The sequence below is a fragment of the Petromyzon marinus genome, unplaced genomic scaffold (genome assembly GCF_048934315.1).
Source record: "Petromyzon marinus isolate PM22_M1 ecotype Great Lakes invasive population unplaced genomic scaffold, UKy_Petmar_22M1.pri1.0 PM_Scaffold_517, whole genome shotgun sequence".
Lineage (NCBI taxonomy): Eukaryota > Metazoa > Chordata > Hyperoartia > Petromyzontiformes > Petromyzontidae > Petromyzon > Petromyzon marinus.
Window position 1 is genome coordinate 14,273 of NW_027423521.1, and position 22,684 is coordinate 36,956.

General features: G+C 48.1%; 1 protein-coding gene across 2 annotated transcripts in view; it reads left to right on the forward strand.

Moving 5' to 3' along the window:
* LOC142923442 (tyrosine-protein phosphatase non-receptor type 11-like) overlaps positions 1-22,097 on the forward strand; it is a 36,362-nt gene extending 14,265 nt beyond the window's left edge. Inside the window, exons 3-6 of one of the 2 annotated variants that reach the window (XM_076064549.1) lie at positions 1,725-1,792; positions 2,736-2,860; positions 11,085-11,146; positions 21,142-22,097. In XM_076064549.1, coding sequence (XP_075920664.1) covers positions 1,725-1,792; positions 2,736-2,860; positions 11,085-11,146; positions 21,142-21,202 — 316 coding nt within the window. In that variant the 3' untranslated portion in view covers positions 21,203-22,097. The remainder of the gene's footprint in view (positions 1-1,724; positions 1,793-2,735; positions 2,861-11,084; positions 11,147-21,141) is intronic. The other variant, XM_076064550.1, reaches the window with a different exon arrangement.
* Positions 22,098-22,684: the final 587 nt, after the last annotated feature.

A 22,684-nucleotide genomic window follows, 5' to 3' on the forward strand; every position in this document is an offset into this window, starting at 1 on the left:
CACAACAACTACCACAATCACAACAACCACCACCACAACAACAACAACCACAACAACAACCACCATATCAACAACCACCACCACAACAACAACCACAACAACTACCACAATCACAACAACCACCACAACAACAACTACCACAACCAAAACAACCACAACAACAACCACGTTGCTAATTATGATGCTGCTGCTGATGATGCTGCTGCTGCTGATGATGCTGATGATGATGATGCTGATGATGATGCTGATGATGATGCTGCTGATGATGCTGATGATTATGCTGATGATGATGCTGATGATGATGATGCTACTTATGATGATGATGTTACTGATGATGATACTGATGATGATGTTGATGATGTTACTGATGATGATACTGATGATGATGATGTTGATGATACTGATGATGATGTTGATGATGATGATGATTGATGCTGATACTGATGATGATGATATTGATGATGATGCTGATGATGATGCTGATGATGTTGACGCTGCTACTGATGATGATGCTACTGATGATGATGATACTGATGATGATGTTGATGATGATGCTGATGATGACGGTGTTGATGATGATGTTGATGATGATGATACTAATGATGATGCTACTGATGATGATGTTACTGATGATGATGATGCTGATGATGCTACTGATGATGATGCTGATGATGATGCTGCTGATGATGATGATGCTGCTACTGATGATGATGCAACTGATGATGATGCTACTGATGATGTTGATGCTGCTATTGATGATGCTGATGATGATATTGATGATGCTGATGATGATGCTGATGATGCTGATGATGATGATGCTGTTGATGTTGATGCTGCTACTGATGATGATGCTACTGATGATGCTGATGATGCTGCTGATGATGATGCTGTTGATGTTGATGCTGCTACTGATGATGATGCTACTGATGACGATGTTGATGATGTTGATGATAATGATGCTACTGATGATGATGATACTGATGATGATGCTACTGATGATGATACTACTGATGATGATGATGCTGATGGTACTGATGATGATGATGCTTCTGCTGATGATGCTACTGATGATGATGATGCTGATGATGATGATGCTACTGATGATGATGATGATGATGCTACTGATGATGATACTACTGATGATGATGATGATGATGCTACTGATGATGCTGCTAATGATGCTACTGATGATGATGTTGCTGATGATGATGATGATGCTACTGCTGATGACGATGCTGATGATGCTACTGATGACGATGATGATGCTGATGATGATGCTGATGCTACTGCTGATGATGATGCTGATGATGCTGATGATGCTGCTGATGATGATGCTGATGATGATGCTGATGATGATGCTGATGATGCTAGTGCTGATGATGATGCTAATGATCATGCTACTGATGATGATGCTGATGATGATGCTGACGATGATACTGATGCTACTGCTGATGCTGATGATGCTGCTGATGATGCTACTGATGATGATGCTGATGATGATGCTGATGATGCTGATGATGATGCTACTGATGATGATGCTGATGATGATGCTGATGATGATGCTGATGATGATGCTACTGATGATGCTACTGATGATGATGCTACTGATGATGCTACTGATGATGATGCTACTGATGATGATGCTGATGATGATGCTGATGATGATGCTACTGATGATGATGCTACTGATGATGATGCTGATGATGATGCTGATGCTGCCACAGCGCTGGGATCGGCCGGACGGGCACTTTTATCGTCATCGACATCCTCACCAAGCTGATCGCTCACCACGGTGAGGAGCTCACCCACACACAGACAAAGCTCCCCCAGGTAGCCTCTAGCAGGCTGTAGGGGCAAGTGCTGTTAGTAGTAGCAGCACCTACACACAGACAAAGCTCCCTCAGGTAGCCTCTAGCAGGCTGTAGGGGCAAGTGCTGTTAGTAGTAGCAGCACCTACACACAGACAAAGCTCCCCCAGGTAGCCTCTAGCAGGCTGTAGGGGCAAGTGCTGTTTGTAGTAGCAGCACCCGCACACAGACAAAGCTCCCCCAGGTAGCCTCTAGCAGGCTGTAGGGGCAAGTGCTGTTAGTAGTAGCAGCACGTACACACAGACAAAGCTCCCCCAGGTAGCCTCTAGCAGGCTGTAGGGGCAAGTGCTGTTAGTAGTAGAGAGTAGCAGCACCTACACACAGACAAAGATCCCCCAGGTAGCCTCTAGCAGGCTGTAGGGGCAAGTGCTGTTAGTAGTAGCGAGTGTGTCTATCTGTGTGTGTGTCTATCTGTGTGTGTCTGGGTGTCTATCTGTGTGTGTGTCTATCTGTGTGTGTCTATCTGTGTGTATTTCTGGGTGTGTGTGTCTATCTGTGTGTGTGTCTGTGTGTGCCTATCTGTGTGTGTGTCTGGGTGTGTGTCTATCTATCTGTGTGTGTCTGTGTGTGTCTATCTGTGTGTCTATCTGTGTGTCTATCTGTGTGTGTCTATCTGTGTGTGTGTCTGGGTGTGTGTGTCTATCTGTGTGTGTGTCTGTGTGTGTGTGTCTTTGTGTGTGTGTCTGTGTGTGTGTGTCTGTGTGTGTGTGTGTCTGTCTGTGTGTGTCTGTGTGTGTGTGTCTGTGTGTGTCTATCTGTGTGTGTGTCTGGGTGTGTGTGTCTATCTGTGTGTGTGTCTGTGTGTGTCTGTGTGTCTATCTGTGTGTGTCTATCTGTGTGTGTGTCTATCTGTGTGTGTCTGTCTAGGAGTCGAAAGTGACATCGACGTTTCTGCCACGATCCAGAAAGTTCGTGCCCAGCGATCCGGCATGGTGCAGACAGAGGCTCAGTACAAGTTTGTCTACATGGCTGTACAAGCCTACTTAGACATGGTGTGTGTCTATCTGTGTGTGTGTGTGTCTGTGTGTGTGTCTGTGTCTGTGTGTGTGTCTGTGTCTATCTGTCTGTCTGTGTGTCTGTGTGTGTGTGTGTGTGTCTGTGCGTGTGTGTGAGTGTGTCTGTGTGTGTGTCTGTGTGTGTGTGTCTGTGTCTATCTGTCTGTCTGTGTGTGTGTGTCTGTGTGTGTGTCTGTGTGTGTCTCTGTGTGTCTGTGTGTGTCTCTCTGTGTGTGTGTCTGTGTGTGTGTCTGCGTGTGTCTGTATCTGTATGTGTGTGTGTGTCTGTGTGTGTCTCACTGTGTGTGTGTCTCTGTGTGTGTCTCTCTCTGTGTGTGTCTGTGTGTGTGTCTGTGTGTGTCTGTGTGTGTCTGTGTGTGTGTCTGTGTGTCTGTGTGTGTCTCTCTGTGTGTGTGTCTGTGTCTCTGTGTGTGTGTCTGTGTGTGTGTCTCTCTGTGTGTGTGTCTGTGTGTGTGTGTCTGTGTGTGTGTCTGTGTGTGTCTGTCTCTCTGTGTGTCTGTGTGTCTGTGTGTGTCTCTGTGTGCGTCTCTCTGTGTGTATCTGTGTGTCTCTGTGTGTGTCTCTGTGTATCTGTGTGTGTGTGTCTGTGTGTGTCTCTCTCTGTGTGTGTCTGTGTGTGTGTCTGTGTGTGTGTCTGTGTGTGTCTGTATCTGTATGTGTGTGTGACTGTGTGTGTGTGTCTCTGTGTGTGTCTCTCTCTGTGTGTGTCTGTGTGTGTCTGTATCTGTATGTGTGTGTGTGTCTGTGTGTGTCTCTCTGTGTGTGTGTGTCTCTCTGTGTGTCTCTCTGTGTGTGTCTCTGTGTGTGTCTCTCTGTGTGTGTCTGTGTCTGTGTGTGTGTCTGTGTGTGTGTGTGTGTGTCTCTGTGTGTCTGTGTGTATCTCTCTGTGTGTGTCTGTGTGTGTCTCTCTGTGTGTGTGTCTCTGTGTGTGTCTCTCTCTGTGTGTGTCTCTCTCTGTGTGTGTCTCTGTGTGTGTCTCTCTGTGTGTGTGTCTGTGTGTGTGTCTGTGTCTCTCTGTGTGTGTGTCTGTGTGTGTGTCTGTGTGTGTGTGTCTCTGCGTGTGTCTGTGTGTGTCTGCATCTGTATGTGTGTGTGTCTGTGTGTGTCTCTCTTTGTGTGTCTCTATGTGTGTCTCTCTGTGTGTGTCTGTGTCTGTGTGTGTGTCTGTGTGTGTGTCTCTCTGTGTGTGTCTGTGTGTGTCTCTCTCTGTGTGTGTCTGTGTGTGTCTGTGTGTGTCTGTATCTGTATGTGTGTGTGTGTGTGTCTGTGTATGTCTCTCTGTGTGTGTGTCTCTGTGTGTGTCTCTCTCTGTGTGTGTCTGTGTGTCTGTGTCTCTCTGTGTGTGTGTCTGTGTGTGTCTCTGTGTGTGTCTGTGTGTGTCTCTTTCTGCGTGTATCTGTGTGTGTCTGTGTGTGTCTGTATCTGTATGTGTGTGTGTCTGTGTGTGTGTGTCTGTGTGTGTCTCTCTGTGTGTGTGTCTCTCTGTGTGTCTCTCTGTGTGTGTCTGTATCTGTATGTGTGTGTGTGTCTGTGTGTGTCTCTCTGTGTGTGTGTCTGTGTGTGTCTCTCTCTCTGTGTGTCTGCGTGTCTGTGTCTCTCTGTGTGTGTGTCTGTGTGTGTCTCTGTGTGTGTCTGTGTGTGTCTCTCTCTGCGTGTATCTGTGTGTGTCTGTGTGTGTCTGTATCTGTATGTGTGTGTGTCTGTGTGTGTGTGTGTCTGTGTGTGTCTCTCTGTGTGTGTGTCTCTCTGTGTCTCTCTGTGTGTGTCTCTCTGTGTGTGTCTGTGTCTGTGTGTGTCTCTGTGTGTGTCTGTGTGTGTCTCTCTCTGTGTGTCTGTGTCTGTCTGTATCTGTATGTGTGTGTCTGTGTGTGTCTCTCTGTGTGTCTCTCTGTGTGTCTCTGTGTGTGTCTCTCTGTGTGTCTCTCTGTGTGTGTCTCTGTGTGTCTCTGTGTGTGTGTCTCTCTGTGTGTCTCTGTGTGTGTCTCTCTCTGTGTGTCTCTGTGTGTGTGTCTCTGTGTGTCTCTCTGTGTGTCTCTCTGTGTGTGTCTCTGTGTGTGTCTCTCTGTGTGTCTCTCTGTGTGTGTCTCTGTGTGTGTCTCTCTGTGTGTCTCTCTGTGTGTGTCTCTCTGTGTGTCTCTCTGTGTGTGTCTCTCTGTGTGTCTCTCTGTGTGTCTCTCTGTGTGTGTCTCTCTGTGTGTCTCTCTGTGTGTCTCTGTGTGTGTGTGTGTCTGTGTGTGTCTGTGTGTGTCTCTCTGTGTGTCTCTCTGTGTGTGTCTCTGTGTGTGTCTCTCTGTGTGTCTCTCTGTGTGTCTCTCTGTGTGTGTCTCTGTGTGTGTCTCTCTGTGTGTGTGTCTCTCTGTGTGTCTCTGTGTGTGTCTCGCTGTGTGTCTCTCTGTGTGTCTCTCTCTGTGTGTGTCTCTCTGTGTGTCTCTCTGTGTGTGTCTCTGTGTGTGTCTCTCTGTGTGTCTCTCTGTGTGTGTCTCTCTGTGTGTCTCTGTGTGTGTGTCTCTGTGTGTCTCTCTGTGTGTCTCTCTCTGTGTGTGTCTCTCTGTGTGTCTCTGTGTGTGTGTCTCTGTGTGTGTCTCTGTGTGTCTCTCTGTGTGTGTCTCTCTGTGTGTGTCTGTGTGTGTCTCTCTGTGTGTCTGTGTGTGTGTGTCTCTGTGTGTGTGTCTCTGTGTGTGTGTGTCTGTGTGTCTCTCTGTGTGTCTCTCTGTGTGTCTCTCTGTGTGTGTCTCTCTTTGTGTGTCTCTGTGTGTGTCTCTCTGTGTGTCTCTCTGTGTGTCTCTGTGTCTCTCTGTGTGTGTCTCTCTGTGTGTGTCTCTGTGTCTCTCTGTGTGTCTCTCTGTGTGTCTCTGTGTCTCTCTGTGTGTCTCTCTGTGTGTGTCTCTGTGTCTCTCTGTGTGTCTCTCTGTGTGTCTCTCTGTGTGTCTCTCTGTGTGTCTCTGTGTGTGTCTCTGTGTGTGTCTCTCTGTGTGTCTCTCTGTGTCTCTCTGTGTGTGTCTCTCTGTGTGTCTCTCTGTGTGTGTCTCTGTGTGTCTCTCTGTGTGTCTCTGTGTGTGTCTCTCTGTGTGTCTCTTTGTGTGTGTCTCTGTGTGTGTGTCTCTGTGTGTCTCTCTGTGTGTCTCTCTGTGTGTGTGTCTCTCTGTGTGTCTCTCTGTGTGTGTCTCTGTGTGTGTGTCTCTGTGTGTCTCTCTGTGTGTGTCTCTGTGTGTGTGTCTCTCTGTGTGTCTCTGTGTGTGTCTCTCTGTGTGTCTCTCTGTGTGTGTCTCTGTGTGTGTGTCTCTGTGTGTCTCTCTGTGTGTGTCTCTGTGTGTGTGTCTCTCTGTGTGTCTCTCTGTGTGTGTCTCTGTGTGTGTGTCTCTGTGTGTCTCTCTGTGTGTGTCTCTGTGTGTGTGTCTCTCTGTGTGTCTCTCTGTGTGTGTCTCTGTGTGTGTGTCTCTCTGTGTGTCTCTCTGTGTGTCTCTGTGTGTGTCTGTGTGTGACTCTGTGTGTGTCTCTCTGTGTGTCTCTGTGTGTGTCTGTGTGTGTCTCTGTGTGTGTCTCTCTGTGTCTCTCTCTGTGTGTGTCTCTGTGTGTGTGTCTCTCTGTGTGTCTCTCTGTGTGTGTCTCTGTGTGTGTGTCTCTCTGTGTGTCTCTCTGTGTGTCTCTGTGTGTGTCTGTGTGTGTCTCTGTGTGTGTCTCTCTGTGTGTCTCTGTTTGTGTCTCTCTGTGTCTCTCTGTGTGTGTCTCTGTGTGTCTCTCTCTGTGTGTCTGTGTGTGTCTCTGTGTGTGTCTGTGTGTGTCTCTCTGTGTGTCTCTGTGTGTGTGTCTCTCTGTGTGTGTCTCTGTGTGTCTCTGTGTGTGTGTCTCTCTGTGTGTCTCTGTGTCTCTCTGTGTGTGTCTCTCTGTGTGTGTCTCTCTGTGTCTCTCTGTGTGTGTCTCTGTGTCTCTCTGTGTGTGTCTCTGTGTCTCTCTGTGTGTGTCTCTGTGTCTCTTTGTGTTTCCTCAATGGAACATTTTGTAAAAATGTTGGAAGTAAATTAGAGGAAACTGTGGAAACTGTGTGTGTGCGTGTGTGTGTCTGTGTGTGTGTCAGTGAGTGTGTGTGCGTGTGTGTGTCTGTGTGTGTCTGTGTGTGTGTCTGTGTGTGTGTGTCTGTGTCTGTGTGTGTGTCTGTGTGTGTGTCAGTGTGTGTGCGTGTGTGTGTCTGTGTGTGTGTCAGTGAGTGTGTGTCTGTGTGTGTGCGTGTGTGTGTCTGTGTGTGTCTGTGTGTGTGTCTGTGTGTGTGTCTGTGTGTGTGTGTGTGTGTCTGTGTGTGTGTGTGACTGTGTGTGTGTCTGTGTGTGTGTCTGTGTGTGTGTCTGTGTGTGTGTGTCAGTGAGTGTGTGTGTGTGCGTGTGTGTGTCTGTGTGTGTGTCTGTGTGTGTGTGTCTGTGTGTGTGTCTGTGTGTGTGTGTGACTGTGTGTGTGTGTCTGTGTGTGTGTGTCTGTGTGTGTCAGTGAGTGTGTGTCTGTGTGTGTGTGTGTGTCAGTGAGTGCGTGTCTGTGTGTGTGTGTGTGTCTGTGTGTGTGTCTGTGTGGGTATTGTCTGTGTGTCCGTGTGTGTACGTGTGTGTGTCTGTGTGTGTGTGTGTCAGTGAGTGTGTGTCAGTGTGTGTGTGTCAGTGTGTGTGTCTGTGTGTGTGTGTCAATGTGTGTCTGTGTGTGTGTGTCTGTGTGTGTGTGTCAGTGTGTGTGCGTGTGTGTGTCAGTGTGTGTGTCTGTGTGTGTATTGTCTGTGTGTGTGTGTGTCCGTGTGTGTACGTGTGTGTGTGTCTGTGTGTGTGCCAGTGAGTGTGTGTCAGTGTGTGTGCGTGTGTGTGTCTGTGTGTGTGTCTGTGTGTGTGTGTCAGTGTGTGTGTGTGTGTCTGTGTGTGTGTCTGTGTGTGTGTCTGTGTGTGTGTGTCAGTGAGTGTGTGTCAGTGTGTGTGTGTCAGTGTGTGTGTCTGTGTGTGTCTTTTCTGTGTGTGTGTGTCTGTGTGTGTCAGTGTGTGTGTCAGTGTGTGTGTGTCAGTGTGTGTGCGTGTGTGTGTCTGTGTGTGTGTCAGTGAGTGTGTGTCAGTGTGTGTCTGTGTGTGTGTCTGTGTGTGTGTCAGTGAGTGTGTGTCAGTGTGTGTGTCAGTGAGTGTGTGTCAGTGTGTGTGCGTGTGTGTGTCTGTGTGTGTGTCTGTGTGTGTATTGTCTGTGTGTGTCCGTGTGTGTGTCTGTGTGTGTGTCAGTGAGTGTGTGTCTGTGTGTGTGTCAGTGAGTGTGTCTGTGTGTGTGTCAGTGTGTGTGCGTGTGTGTGTCTGTGTGTGTGTCAGTGAGTGTGTGTCAGTGTGTGTGCGTGTGTGTGTCTTGTGTGTGTGTCTGTGTGTGTGTCTGTGTGTGTGTGTGTGCGTGTGTGTGTCTGTGTGTGTGTCTGTGTGTGTGTCAGTGAGTGTGTCAGTGAGTGTGTGTCAGTGTGTGTGTGTGTCAGTGTGTGTGTCTGTGTGTGTCTGTGTGTGTGCGTGTGTGTGTCTGTGTGTGTGTGTCTGTGTGTGTATTGTCTGTGTGTGTCCGTGTGTGTACGTGTGTGTGTGTCTGTGTGTGTCTGTCTGTGTGTGTCTGTGTGTGTGCGTGTGTGTGTCTGTGTGTGTGTCTGTGTGTGTGCGTGTGTGTGTCTGTGTGTGTGTCTGTGTGTGTCTGTGTGTGTGTCTGTGTCAGTGTGTGTGTGTCTTTGTGTGTGTCTGTGTGTGTGTCTGTGTGTGTGTATCTGTGTGTATGTCTGTGTGTGTGTCTGTGTGTATGTCAGTGTGTGTGTCAGTGTGTGTGTATCTGTGTGTGTGTCTGTGTGTGTGTCAGTGTGTGCGTATCTGTGTGTGTCTGTGTCTGTGTGTCTGTGCCTGTGTGTGTCTGTGTGTGTGTCAGTGTGTGTGTCAGTGTGTGTGTCTGTGTGTGTGTCAGTGTGTGTGTCAGTGTGTGTGTCTGTGTGTGTCTGTGTGTCTGTGTGTATGTACACACAGACACACAGACACACACACTCACAACTCTTTCCTCAATGGAACATTTTGTAAAAATGTTGGAAGTAAATTAGAGGAAGTTGTGGAAAATGTGTGTGTGTGTGTCTGTGTGTGTGTCAATGTGTGTGTCTGTGTGTATGTCTGTGTGTGTGTGTCAGTGTGTGTGTCAGTCTGTGTGTATGTACACTGTGTGTATGTGTGGATGTATGTGAGTCTGTGTGTATGTACACTATGTGTAAACTATGTGTATGTGTATACTGGTGTGCGTGTGTCTGTGTGTGTGTCTGTGTGTGTGTGTCTGTGTGTGTGTGTCTGTGTGTGTGTCTGTGTGTGTCTCTGTGTGTGTCTGTGTGTATGTACACTATGTGTAAACTATGTGTATACTGCTGTCCGTGTGTCTGTGTGTGTGTGTCAGTGTGTCTGTGTCTGTGTGTGTGTCAGTGTGTGTCTGTGTGTGTGTCTCTGTGTGTGTCTGTGTGTCTCTGTGTGTGTCTCTGTGTGTGTCTGTGTGTGTGTGTCTCTGTGTGTGTCTGTGTGTGTGTCTCTGTGTGTGTCTGTGTGTCTCTGTGTGTGTCTGTGTGTGTCTCTGTGTGTGTCTGTGTGTATGTACACTATGTGTATGTGTATACTGCTGTGTGTATGTACACTATGTGTGTACACTATGTGTGTACTATGTGTATACTGCTGTGTGTATGTACACTATGTGTGTACACTATGTGTGTACACTATGTGTGTACTGCTGTGTGTATGTACACTATGTGTATACTGCTGTGTGTGTGTGTACACTGTGTACACTATGTGTATGTGTACACTGCTGTGTGTATGTACACTATGTGTGTACACTATGTGTATACACTATGTGTATACTGCTGTATGTGTGTACTATGTGTGTGTGTACACTATGTGTATACACTATGTGTGTACTATGTGTATACTGCTATGTGTGTGTGCTATGTGTGTGTACACTATGTGTGTGTGTGCTGTGTGTACACTATGTGTATACTGCTGTGTGTGTGTGTACTATGTGTGCTATGTGTACACTATGTGTGTACACTATGTGTGTGTGTGCTGTGTGTGTATACTGCTGTGTGTACACTATGTGTATACTGCTGTGTGTATGTACTATGGGTGTACACTATGTGTATACTATGTGTGTATACTATGTGTGTACAGCTGTGTGTGTGTACTATGTGTGTGTGCTATGTGTATACTGCTGTGTGTACACTATGTGTATACTGTTGTGTGTGTGTACTATGTGTGTATACTACGTGTGTACACTATGTGTATACTGCTGTGTGTGTGCACTATGTGTACTATATGTACACTATGTATGTACACTGTGTGTGTGTGCTATGTGTGTACACTATGTGTGTACACTATGTGTGTATACTATGTGTACACTATGTATGTATACTATGTGTATACTATGTGTGTATACTATGTGTGTATACTATGTGTACACTATGTGTGTATACTATGTGTGTATACTATGTGTACACTATGTGTGTATACTATGTCTGTATACTATGTGTGTGTGTACACTAGGTGTGTGTGTGTACACTATGTGTATACTATGTGTGTATACTATGTGTGTACACTATGTGTATACTATGTGTGTGTGTGCTATGTGTATACTATATGTACACTATGTGTACACTATGTGTGTATACTATGTCTGTGTGTATACTATGTGTGTGTGTGCTATGTGTGTGTACTATGTGTGTATACTATGTGTGTACACTATGTGTTTATACTGCTGTGTGTACACTATGTGTGTGTGTACACTATGTGTGTGTGTGTGCTATGTGTGTGTACTATGTGTGTACACTATGTGTACACTATGTGTGTACACTATGTGTACACACTGTGTGTGTACTATATGTACACTATGTGTATACTGCTGTGTGTACACTATGTGTGTGTGTGTGTGCTATGTGTGTATACTATGTGTGTGTATACTATGTGTGTGTGTGTGCTATGTGTGTGTACTATGTGTGTATACTATGTGTGTACACTATGTGTACACTATGTGTACACACTGTGTGTGTGTGTACTATATGTACACTATGTGTATACTGCTGTGTGTACACTATGTGTGTGTGTGCTATGTGTGTGTAATATGTGTGTACACTATGTGTGTATACTATGTGTGTATACTATGTGTACACTATGTCTGTGTGCTATGGTTATGTTATCCTCAGAAGAACAGAGATTTACAGAATCAGGAACCCACTGTACCCACACAAAGACAAAGCTCTCTACGGTAACTGTACACACTGTACACCACGCACTGTACTACTCACTGTACTACTCGCTGCGTACTGTACACTACACTACATTATACACTACACTATACATTACACTACATTATACACTACACTATACACTACATTATACACTAAACTATATTATACACTATACACTACATTATACACTACACACTACACTACACACTACACTACACACTACACTATACACTACACTACACACTACACTATACACTACACACTACACTATACATTACACTACATTATACACTACATTATACACTATACACTACATTATATACTACACTACTACACACTACACTATACACTATACACTACACTATACACTACACTATACACTACACTATACACTACACTACATTATATACTACACTATACACACTACACTACACACTACACTACACACTACACTACACACTACACTATACACTACACTATACACTACATTATACACTACATTATACACTACACACTACACTATACACTACACACTACACTACACACTACACTATACACTACACTATACACTACACACTACACTACACTACACACTACACTATACACTACACTACATTATACACTACACTATACACTACATTATACACTACACTATACATTACACTACATTATACACTACACTATACACTACATTATACACTACACTATACATTACACTACATTATACACTACACTATACACTACACTACATTATACATTACACTATACACCACATTATACACTACACTATACATTACACTACATTATACACTACATTATACACTACACACTACACTATACACTACACTATACACTACATTATACACTATACACTACATTATACACTACACACTACACTACACTACACACTACACTACATTATATACTACACTACTACACACTACACTATACACCACACTACGATACACTTATACACTACATTATACACTACACTATACATTACACTACATTATACACTACACTATACATTACACTACATTATACACTATACACTACATTATACACTACACACTACACTACACACTACACTATACACTACACTATACACTACATTATACACTACATTATACACTATACACTAAACACTACACTACACACTACACTACACACTACACTATACACTACACTACATTATATACTACACTACTACACACTGCACTATACACCACACTACGATACACTTATACACTACATTATACACTACACTATACATTACACTACATTATACACTACACTATACACTACATTATACACTACACTATACATTACACTACATTATATACTACACTATACACTATACACTACACTATACACTACACTACATTATATACTACACTATACACTACACTACATTATATACTACACTACTACATACTACACTATACACCACACTACGATACACTTATACACTACACTATACACTACACTATACACTACACTATACACTACACTACATTATATACTACACTACTACATACTACACTATACACCACACTACGATACACTTATACACTACATTATACACTACACTATACACTACACTACTATACACCACTATATACACACTATACACTACACTATACAATAGACTACACACTACACTACACTATACACTACACTATACACTACACTACACACTACACTATACACTACACTACACTATACACTACACTACACACTACACTATACACTACACTATACACTACACTACACACTACACTATACACTACACTATACACTACACTACACTATACACTACACTATACACTACACTATACACTACACTATACACTACACTATACACTACACTATACACTACACTACATTATACAGTACACTACTACACACTACACTATACACCAGACTACACTATACACTACACTATACACTACATTATACACCACTCTATACTACACTATACACTACACTATACATTACACTATTCACTACACACTACATTATACACTATAATACATTACACACTACACTATACACTACATTATACACTACATTACATTATTCACTACATTACATTATACACTACACTATACACTACACTATACACTATATTATACACTACTATACACTACATTACACACTACACAATACACTACATTGTACACTACATTATGCACTGCACTACTATACACTACACACTACACTATACACTACACTAGTATACACTACACTATACACTGCACTATACACTACACTAGTATACATTACACTATACACTACACTATATTTGAACCGGTCATGGGTGAGTGAGTGGGTGACTGAATGAGTGAGTGGGTGAGTGGCTGAGTGAATGAGTGAGTGGGTGAGTGAGTGGGTGAGTGAGTGAGTGGGTGAGTGAGTGAGTGAATGGGTGAGTGAGTGTGTGTGTCTGTGTGGTGGGTGAGTGGTGAGTGAGTGGGTGAGTGGGTGGGTGAGTGAGTGGGTGGGTGAGTGGTGAGTGAGTGGGTGAGTGAGTGGTGAGTGAGTGGGTGAATGAGTGGGTGAGTGGGTGGGTGAGTGAGTGGGTGGGTGAGTGGGTGAGTGGTGAGTGACTGAGTGAGTGAGTGAGTGACTGAGTGAGTGGGTGAGTGAGTGGGTGAGTGGTGAGTGAGTGGGTGAGTGAGTGGTGAGTGAGTGGTTAGTGAGTGGGTGATCGAGTGAGTGGGTGGTGAGTGGGTGAGCGAGTGAGTGGTTGGGTGAGTGAGTGGGTGAGTGAGTGGTGAGTAAGTGAGTGTGTGAGCGAGTGAGTGGGTGAGTGAGTGGGCGAGTGAGTGGTGAGTAACGTGTGTGTCTGTGTGGTGAGTAAGTGGTGAGTGAGTGGGTGAGTGGAAGGGTGAGTGAGTGAGGGGGTGAGTGAGTGAGTGAGTGGTGAGTGGGTGAGTGGGTGGTGAGTGAGTGGATGAGTGACTAAATGAGTGAGTGGTGAGTGAGTGGTGTGTGGGTGAGTGAGTGGGTGGGTGAGTGAGTGGGAGTGAGTGAGTGGGTGAGTGAGTGAGTGGTGAGTAACTGTGTGTGTTGTCTGTGTGGTGAGTGGGTGGGTGAGAGGGTGAGTGAGTGGGTGAGTGCGTGAGTGGTGAGTGAGTGAGTGGTGAGTGAGTGAGCGATTGAGTGAGTGGTGAGTGAGTGAGTGTGTGAGTGAGTGACTGAGTGGGTGAGTGAGTGAGTTGGTGAGTGGGTGAGTGAGTGAGTGAGCGAGTGAGTGGGTGAGCGAGTGGGTGAGTGAGTGGGTGAGTGAGTGGGTGGGTGAGTGAGTAGGAGTGAGTGGGTGAGTGAGTGAGTGAGTGGGTGAGTGAATGAGTGAGTGGGTGAGTGAGTGGGTGAGTAAGTGAGCGGTTGAGTGAGTGGTGAGTGAGTGAGTGGGTGAGCGAGTGAGTGAGTGAGTGGGTGAGTGAGTGGGTGAGTGAATGAGTGAGTTGGTGAGTGGGTGAGTGGGTGAGTGAATGAGTGGGTGGGTGAGTGAATGAGTGGGTGAGTGAATCGGTGAGTGAGTGAGTAGGTGAGTGAGTGAGTGGGTGAGTGAGTGAGTGGGTGAGTGAGTGAGTGGGTGAGTGAGTGGGTGGGTGAGTGAGTGGGTGGGTGAGTAGGTGAGTGAATGGGTGAGTGAGTGAGTGAGTGGGTGAGTGAATGAGTGGTGAGTGAGTGGGTGAGTGAGTTACTGAGTGGGTGAGTGGGTGAGTATTGAGTGAGTGAGTGGGTGAGTGAGTGAGTGGTGAGTGAGTGACTGAGTGGGTGAGTGAGTGTGTGAGTGTTGAGTGAGTGAGTGGGTGAGTGTTGAGTGAGTGAGTGGGTGAGTGAGTGAGTGGTGAGTGAGTGAGTGGGTGAGTAGGTGAGTGAGTGAGTGAGTGGGTGAGTGGGTGAGTGAATGAGTGGTGAGTGAGTGAGTGGGTGAGTGAGTGGGTGAGTGTTGAGTGAATGAGTGATGAGTGAGTGAGTGGGTGAGTGAGTGACTGAGTGGGTGAGTGAGTGGGTGAGTGGGTGAGTGTTGAGTGAGTGAGTGGGTGAGTGAGTGGTGAGTGAGTGGTGAGTGTTGAGTGAGTAGGTGAGAGGGTGAGTGAGTGAGTGGGTGGGTGAGTGAGTGAGTGGGTGAGTGAGTGAGTGGGTGAGTGAATGAGTGGGTGAGTGAGTGGGTGAGTGAGTGAGTGGGTGAGTAGGTGAGTGAGTGGGTGAGTGAGTGAGTGAGTGGGTGAGTTAGTGGGTGAGTAGATGAGTGAGTGGGTAAGTGAGTGAGTGGGTGAGTGAATGAGTGGTGAGTGAGTGAGTGGGTGAGTGAGTGACTGAGTGGGTGAGTGAGTGGGTGAGTGTTGAGTGAATGAGTGATGAGTGAGTGAGTTGGTGAGTGAGTGACTGAGTGGGTGAGTGAGTGAGTGAGTGGGTGAGTGTTGAGTGAGTGAGTGGGTGAGTGAGTGGTGAGTGAGTGTTGAGTGAGTGAGTAGGTGAGTGAGTGGTGAGTGAGTGGTGAGTGTTGAGTGAGTAGGTGAGTGGGTGAGTGAGTGGGTGGGTGAGTGAGTGAATGGGTGGGTGAGTAAGTGAGTGAGTGGATGAGTGAGTGGGTGAGTGAATGAGTGGGTGAGTGAGTGGGTGAGTGAGTGAGTGGGTGAGTAGGTGAGTGAGTGAGTGGGTGAGTGAGTGGGTGAGTGAGTGGGTGGGTGAGTGAGTGGGTTAGTGAGTGAGTGGGTGGGTGAGTGAGTGAGTGGGTGGGTGAGTAGGTGAGTGAATGGGTGAGTGAGTGAGTGGGTGAGTGAATGAGTGGTGAGTGAGTGAGTGGTGAGTGAGTGAGTTGTGAGTGAGTGGTGAGTGAGTGGTGAGTAACTGTGTGTGTGTCTGTGTCGTGAGTGGGTGAGTGGGTGAGTGAGTGACTGAGTGGGTGAGTGAGTGAGTGGTGAGTGAGTGGTGAGTGAGTGGTGAGTAACTGTGTGTGTGTCTGTGTGGTGAGTGGGTGGGTGAGTGAGTGGTGAGTGAGTGGTGAGTGAATGGTGAGTAACTGTGTGTGTGTCTGTGTGGTGAGCGAGTGAGTGGGTGAGTGGTGAGTGAGTGGGTGCGTGAATGAGTGGTGAGTGAGTGAGTGGGTGAGTGGTTGAGTGTTGAGTGAGTGGGTGAGTGAGTGAGTGGTGAGTGAGTGGTAAGTAACTGTGTGTTTGGTGAGTGAGTGGTGAGTGAGTGAGTGGGTGAGTGAATGAGTGAGTGGGTGAGTGAGTGGGTGAGTAAGTGAGCGGTTGAGTGAGTGGTGAGTGAGTGAGTGGGTGAGCAAGTGAGTGAGTGAGTGGGTGAGTGAGTGGGTGAGTGAGTGAGTGAGTTGGTGAGTGGGTGAGTGGGTGAGTGGGTGAGTGAATGAGTGGGTGGGTGAGTGAATGAGTGGGTGAGTGAATCGGTGAGTGAGTGAGTAGGTGAGTGAGTGAGTGGGTGAGTGAGTGAGGGGGTGAGTGAGTGAGTGAGTGGTGAGTGGGTGAGTGGGTGGTGAGTGAGTGGATGAGTGACTAAATGAGTGAGTGGTGAGTGAGTGGTGTGTGGGTGAGTGAGTGGGTGGGTGAGTGAGTGGGAGTGAGTGGGTGAGTGAGTGAGTGGTGAGTAACTGTGTGTGTTGTCTGTGTGGTGAGTGGGTGGGTGAAAGGGTGAGTGAGTAGGTGAGTGCGTGAGTGTGAGTGAGTGAGTGGTGAGTGAGTGAGCGATTGAGTGAGTGGTGAGTGAGTGAGTGTGTGAGTGAGTGACTGAGTGGGTGAGTGAGTGAGTTGGTGAGTGGGTGAGTGAGTGAGTAGGTGAGTGAGTGAGTGGGTGGGTGAGTGAGTGGGTGGGTGAGTAGGTGAGTGAATGGGTGAGTGAGTGGGTGAGTGGGTGAGTGAATGAGTGGTGAGTGAGTGTGTGAGTGTTGAGTGAGTGAGTGGGTGAGTGTTGAATGAGTGAGTGGGTGAGTGAGTGAGTGGTGAGTGAGTGAGTGGGTGAGTAGGTGAGTGAGTGAGTAGGTGAGTGAGTGGGTGAGTGAGTGAGTGGGTGAGTGAGTGAGTGAGTGGGTGAGTGAGTGGGTGGGTGAGTGAGTGGGTGGGTGAGTAGGTGAGTGAATGGGTGAGTAAGTGAGTGAGTGGGTGAGTGAATGAGTGGTGAGTGAGTGGGTGAGTGAGTTACTGAGTGGGTGAGTGGGTGAGTATTGAGTGAGTGAGTGGGTGAGTGAGTGAGTGGTGAGTGAGTGACTGAGTGGGTGAGTGAGTGTGTGAGTGTTGAGTGAGTGAGTGGGTGAGTGTTGAGTGAGTGAGTGGGTGAGTGAGTGAGTGGTGAGTGAGTGAGTGGGTGAGTAGGTGAGTGAGTGAGTAGGTGAGTGAGTGGGTGAGTGAGTGAGTGGGTGAGTGAGTGAGTGAGTGGGTGAGTGAGTGGGTGGGTGAGTGAGTGGGTGGGTGAGTAGGTGAGTGAATGGGTGAGTGAGTGAGTGGGTGAGTGAATGAGTGGTGAGTGAGTGGGTGAGTGAGTTACTGAGTGGGTGAGTGGGTGAGTATTGAGTGAGTGAGTGGGTGAGTGAGTGACTGGTGAGTGAGTGACTGAGTGGGTGAGTGAGTGTGTGAGTGTTGAGTGAGTGAGTGGGTGAGTGTTGAGTGAGTGAGTGGGTGAGTGAGTGAGTGGTGAGTGAGTGAGTGGGTGAGTAGGTGAGTGAGTGAGTAGGTGAGTGAGTGGGTGAGTGAGTGAGTGAGTGGGTGAATAGATGAGTGAGTGGGTAAGTGAGTGAGTGGGTGAGTGAATGAGTGGTGAGTGAGTGAGTGGGTGAGTGAGTGGGTGAGTGTTGAGTGAATGAGTGATGAGTGAGTGAGTAGGTGAGTGGGTGAGTGAGTGAGTGGGTGGGTGAGTGAGTGAGTGGGTGGGTGAGTGAGTGAGTGGGTGAGTGAATGAGTGGGTGAGTGAGTGGGTGAGTGAGTGAGTGGGTGAGTAGGTGAGTGAGTGGGTGAGTGAGTGAGTGAGTGGGTGAGTTAGTGGGTGAGTAGATGAGTGAGTGGGTAAGTGAGTGAGTGGGTGAGTGAATGAGTGGTGAGTGAGTGAGTGGGTGAGTGAGTGACTGAGTGGGTGAGTGAGTGGGTGAGTGTTGAGTGAATGAGTGATGAGTGAGTGAGTTGGTGAGTGAGTGACTGAGTGAGTGAGTGGGTGAGTGTTGAGTGAGTGAGTGGGTGAGTGAGTGGTGAGTGAGTGGTGAGTGAGTGAGTAGGTGAGTGAGTGGTGAATGAGTGGTGAGTATTGAGTGAGTAGGTGAGTGGGTGAGTGAGTGGGTGGGTGAGTGAGTGAATGGGTGGGTGAGTAAGTGAGTGAGTGGATGAGTGAGTGGGTGAGTGAATGAGTGGGTGAGTGAGTGAGTGGGTGAGTAGGTGAGTGAGTGAGTGAGTGGGTGAGTGAGTGGGTGAGTGAGTGGGTGAGTGGGTGGGTGAGTGAGTGGGTGAGTGAGTGGGTGGGTGAGTGAGTGAGTGGGTGGGTGAGTAGGTGAGTGAATGGGTGAGTGAGTGAGTGGGTGAATGAATGAGTGGTGAGTGAGTGGTGAGTGAGTGAGTGAGTGGTGAGTGAGTGGTGAGTGAGTGGTGAGTAACTGTGTGTGTGTCTGTGTCGTGAGTGGGTGAGTGGGTGAGTGAGTGACTGAGTGGGTGAGTGAGTGAGTGAGTGGTGAGTGAGTGGTGAGTAACTGTGTGTGTGTGTCTGTGTGGTGAGTGGGTGGGTGAGTGAGTGGTGAGTGAGTGGTGAGTGAATGGTGAGTAACTGTGTGTGTGTCTGTGTGGTGAGCGAGTGAGTGGGTGAGTGGTGAGTGAGTGGGTGAGTGAATGAGTGGTGAGTGAGTGAGTGGGTGAGTGGTTGAGTGTTGAGTGAGTGGGTGAGTGAGTGAGTGGGTGAGTGAGTGGTGAGTGAGTGGTGAGTAACTGTGTGTGTGTGGTGAGTGAGTGGTGAGTGGTGAGTAACTGTGTGTGTGTGGTGAGTGAGTGGTGAGTGAGTGGTGAGTGAGTGGTGAGTGAGTGAGTGAGTGGTGAGTGAGTGAGTGAGTGGGTGAGTGAGTGAGTGAGTGGTGAGTACTGGTGAGTACGTGGTGAGTAACTGTGTGTGTGGTGAGTGAGTGGTGAGTGAGTGGTGAGTGAGTGAGTGGGTGAGTGGTGAGTAGGTGGTGAGTAGGTGGTGAGTAAGTGGTGAGTAACTGTGTGTGTGTGGTGAGTGAGTGGTGAGTGAGTGAGTGAGTGGTGAGTGAGTGAGTGAGTGTTGAGTTAGTGAGTGAGTGGTGAGTGAGTGAGTGAGTGGTGAGTGAATGGTGAGTAGGTGGTGAGTGTGTGGTGAGTGAGTGGTGAGTAACTGGTGAGTAACTGGTGAGTAACTGTGTGTGTGTGCTGAGTGAGTGAGTGGTGAGTGAGTGGGTGAGTGAGTGAGTGGGTGAGTGAGTGAGTGTTGAGTGAGTGGTGAGTAACTGGTGAGTAAGTGGTGAGTAGTTGGTGAGTGAGTAACTGGTGAGTAACTGTGTGTGTGTCTGTGTGGTGAGTGGGTGAGTGAGTGACTGAGTGGGTGAGTGAGTGAGTGGTGAGTGAGTGGTGAGTGAGTGGTGAGTAACTGTGTGTGTGTCTGTGTGGTGAGTGGGTGAGTGAGTGAGTGGTGAGTGAGTGGTGAGTGAGTGGTGAGTAACTGTGTGTGTGTCTGTGTGGTGAGCGAGTGAGTGGGTGAGTGGTGAGTGAGTGGGTGAGTGAATGAGTGGTGAGTGAGTGAGTGGGTGAGTGGGTGAGTGTTGAGTGAGTGGGTGAGTGAGTGAGTGAGTGGTGAGTGAGTGGTGAGTAACTGTGTGTGTGTGGTGAGTGAGTGGTGAGTGAGTGGGTGAGTGAGTGAGTGGTGAGTGAGTGGTGAGTGAGTGGTGAGTGGTGAGTGCGTGACTGAGTGAGTGGTGAGTGGTGAGTGAGTGGTGAGTGAGTGGGTGAGTGAGTGAGTGGTGAGTGAGTGGTGAGTAACTGTGTGTGTGTGGTGAGTGAGTGGTGAGTGGTGAGTAACTGTGTGTGTGTGGTGAGTGAGTGGTGAGTGAGTGGTGAGTGAGTGGTGAGTGAGTGAGTGAGTGGTGAGTGAGTGGTGAGTGAGTGGTGAGTGGTGAGTGCGTGACTGAGTGAGTGGTGAGTGGTGAGTGAGTGAGTGGTGAGTGAGTGGGTGGGTGAGTGAGTGAGTGAGTGGTGAGTAACTGTGTGTGTGTGGTGAGTGAGTGGTGAGTGGTGAGTAACTGTGTGTGTGTGGTGAGTGAGTGGTGAGTGAGTGGTGAGTGAGTGAGTGGTGAGTGAGTGAGTGGGTGAGTGAGTGAGTGAGTGGTGAGTAGGTGGTGAGTAGGTGGTGAGTGAGTGGTGAGTAGGTGGTGAGTAACTGTGTGTGTGTGGTGAGTGAGTGGTGAGTGAGTGAGTGAGTGGTGAGTGAGTGAGTGTTGAGTTAGTGAGTGAGTGGTGAGTGAGTGAGTGAGTGGTGAGTGAGTGGTGAGTAGGTGGTGAGTGTGTGGTGAGTGAGTGGTGAGTAACTGGTGAGTAACTGTGTGTGTGTGGTGAGTGAGTGAGTGACTGGGTGAGTGAGTGGGTGAGTGAGTGGGTGAGTGAGTAAGTGGTGAGTGAGTGGTGAGTAACTGGTGAGTAAGTGGTGAGTAGGTGGTGAGTAGGTTGTGAGTAACTGGTGAGTAACTGTGTGTGTGTGGTGAGTAACTGGTGAGTGAGTGGTGAGTAGGTGGTGAGTAACTGGTGAGTAACTGTGTGTGTGTGGTGAGTGAGTTGTGAGTGGGTGAGTGAGTGGTGAGTGAGTGGTGAGTAGGTGGTGAGTAGGTGGTGAATAACTGTGAGTGAGTGGTGAGTGAGTGAGTGAGTGGTGAGTGAGTGGTGAGTGAGTGGTGAGTAGGTGGTGAATAACTGTGAGTGAGTGGTGAGTGAGTGAGTGAGTGGTGAGTGAGTGGTGAGTAGGTGGTGAGTAGGTGGTGAGTAACTGTGTGTGTGGTGAGTAGGTGCAAGACGGACCCCAACTCTCTTTACGAAAACGTTGCCGTGCTGTCTAAGAAGAAGTGAACTCACCACCATCCTCACCAACACACTCACCAACACACTCACCACCACACTCACCACCACACTCACCACCATCCTCACCACCACACTCACCACCACACTCACCACCATCCTCACCACCACACTCACCACCATCCTCACCAACACACTCACCAACACACTCACCACCCACTCACCAACACACTCACCACCCACTCACCACCATCCTCACCACCATCCTCACCACCATCCTCACCACCACACTCACCAACACACTCACCACCATCCTCACCACCACACTCACCACCACACTCACCAACACACTCACCACCATCCTCACCACCACACTCACCACCACACTCACCAACACACTCACCACCATCCTCACCACCATCCTCACCACCCACTCACCACCACACTCACCACCATCCTCACCAACACACTCACCACCCACACTCACCACCACACTCACCACCCACTCACCAACACACTCACCACCACACTCACCACCACACTCACCACCCACTCACCAACACACTCACCACCATCCTCACCACCATCCTCACCACCATCCTCACCACCACACTCACCACCATCCTCACCAACACACTCACCACCATCCTCACCACCATCCTCACCACCCACTAACCACCATCCTCACCAACACACTCACCACCATCCTCACCACCATCCTCACCACCATCCTCACCACCACACTCACCACCCACTCACCAACACACTCACCAACACACTCACCACCCACTCACCAACAAACTCACCACCCACTCACCACCCACTCACCAACACACTCACCAACACACTCACCACCCACTCACCACCACACTCACCACCACACTCACCAACACACTCACCACGATCCTCACCACCATCCTCACCACCATCCTCACCACCATCCTCACCACCACACTCACCACCACACTCACCACCATCCTCACCACCACACTCACCACCATCCTCACCACCATCCTCACCACCATCCTCACCAACACACTCACCACCCACACTCACCACCATCCTCACCACCATCCTCACCACCATCCTCACCACCATCCTCACCACCACACTCACCACCACCTCCCCACTCACCACCACACTCACCAACACACTCACCACCCACTCACCAACACACTCACCACCACACTCACCACCACACTCACCACCATCCTCACCACCATCCTCACCACCACACTCACCAACACACTCACCACCACCTCACCACCATCCTCACCACCACACTCACCACCATCCTCACCACCATCCTCACCAACACACTCACCAACACACTCACCACCCACTCACCAACACACTCACCACCCACTCACCACCATCCTCACCACCATCCTCACCACCATCCTCACCACCACACTCACCACCCACACTCACCACCCACTCACCACCCACTCACCAACACACTCACCAACACACTCACCAACACACTCACCACCTGACTCACCACCATCCTCACCACCATCCTCACCACCACAC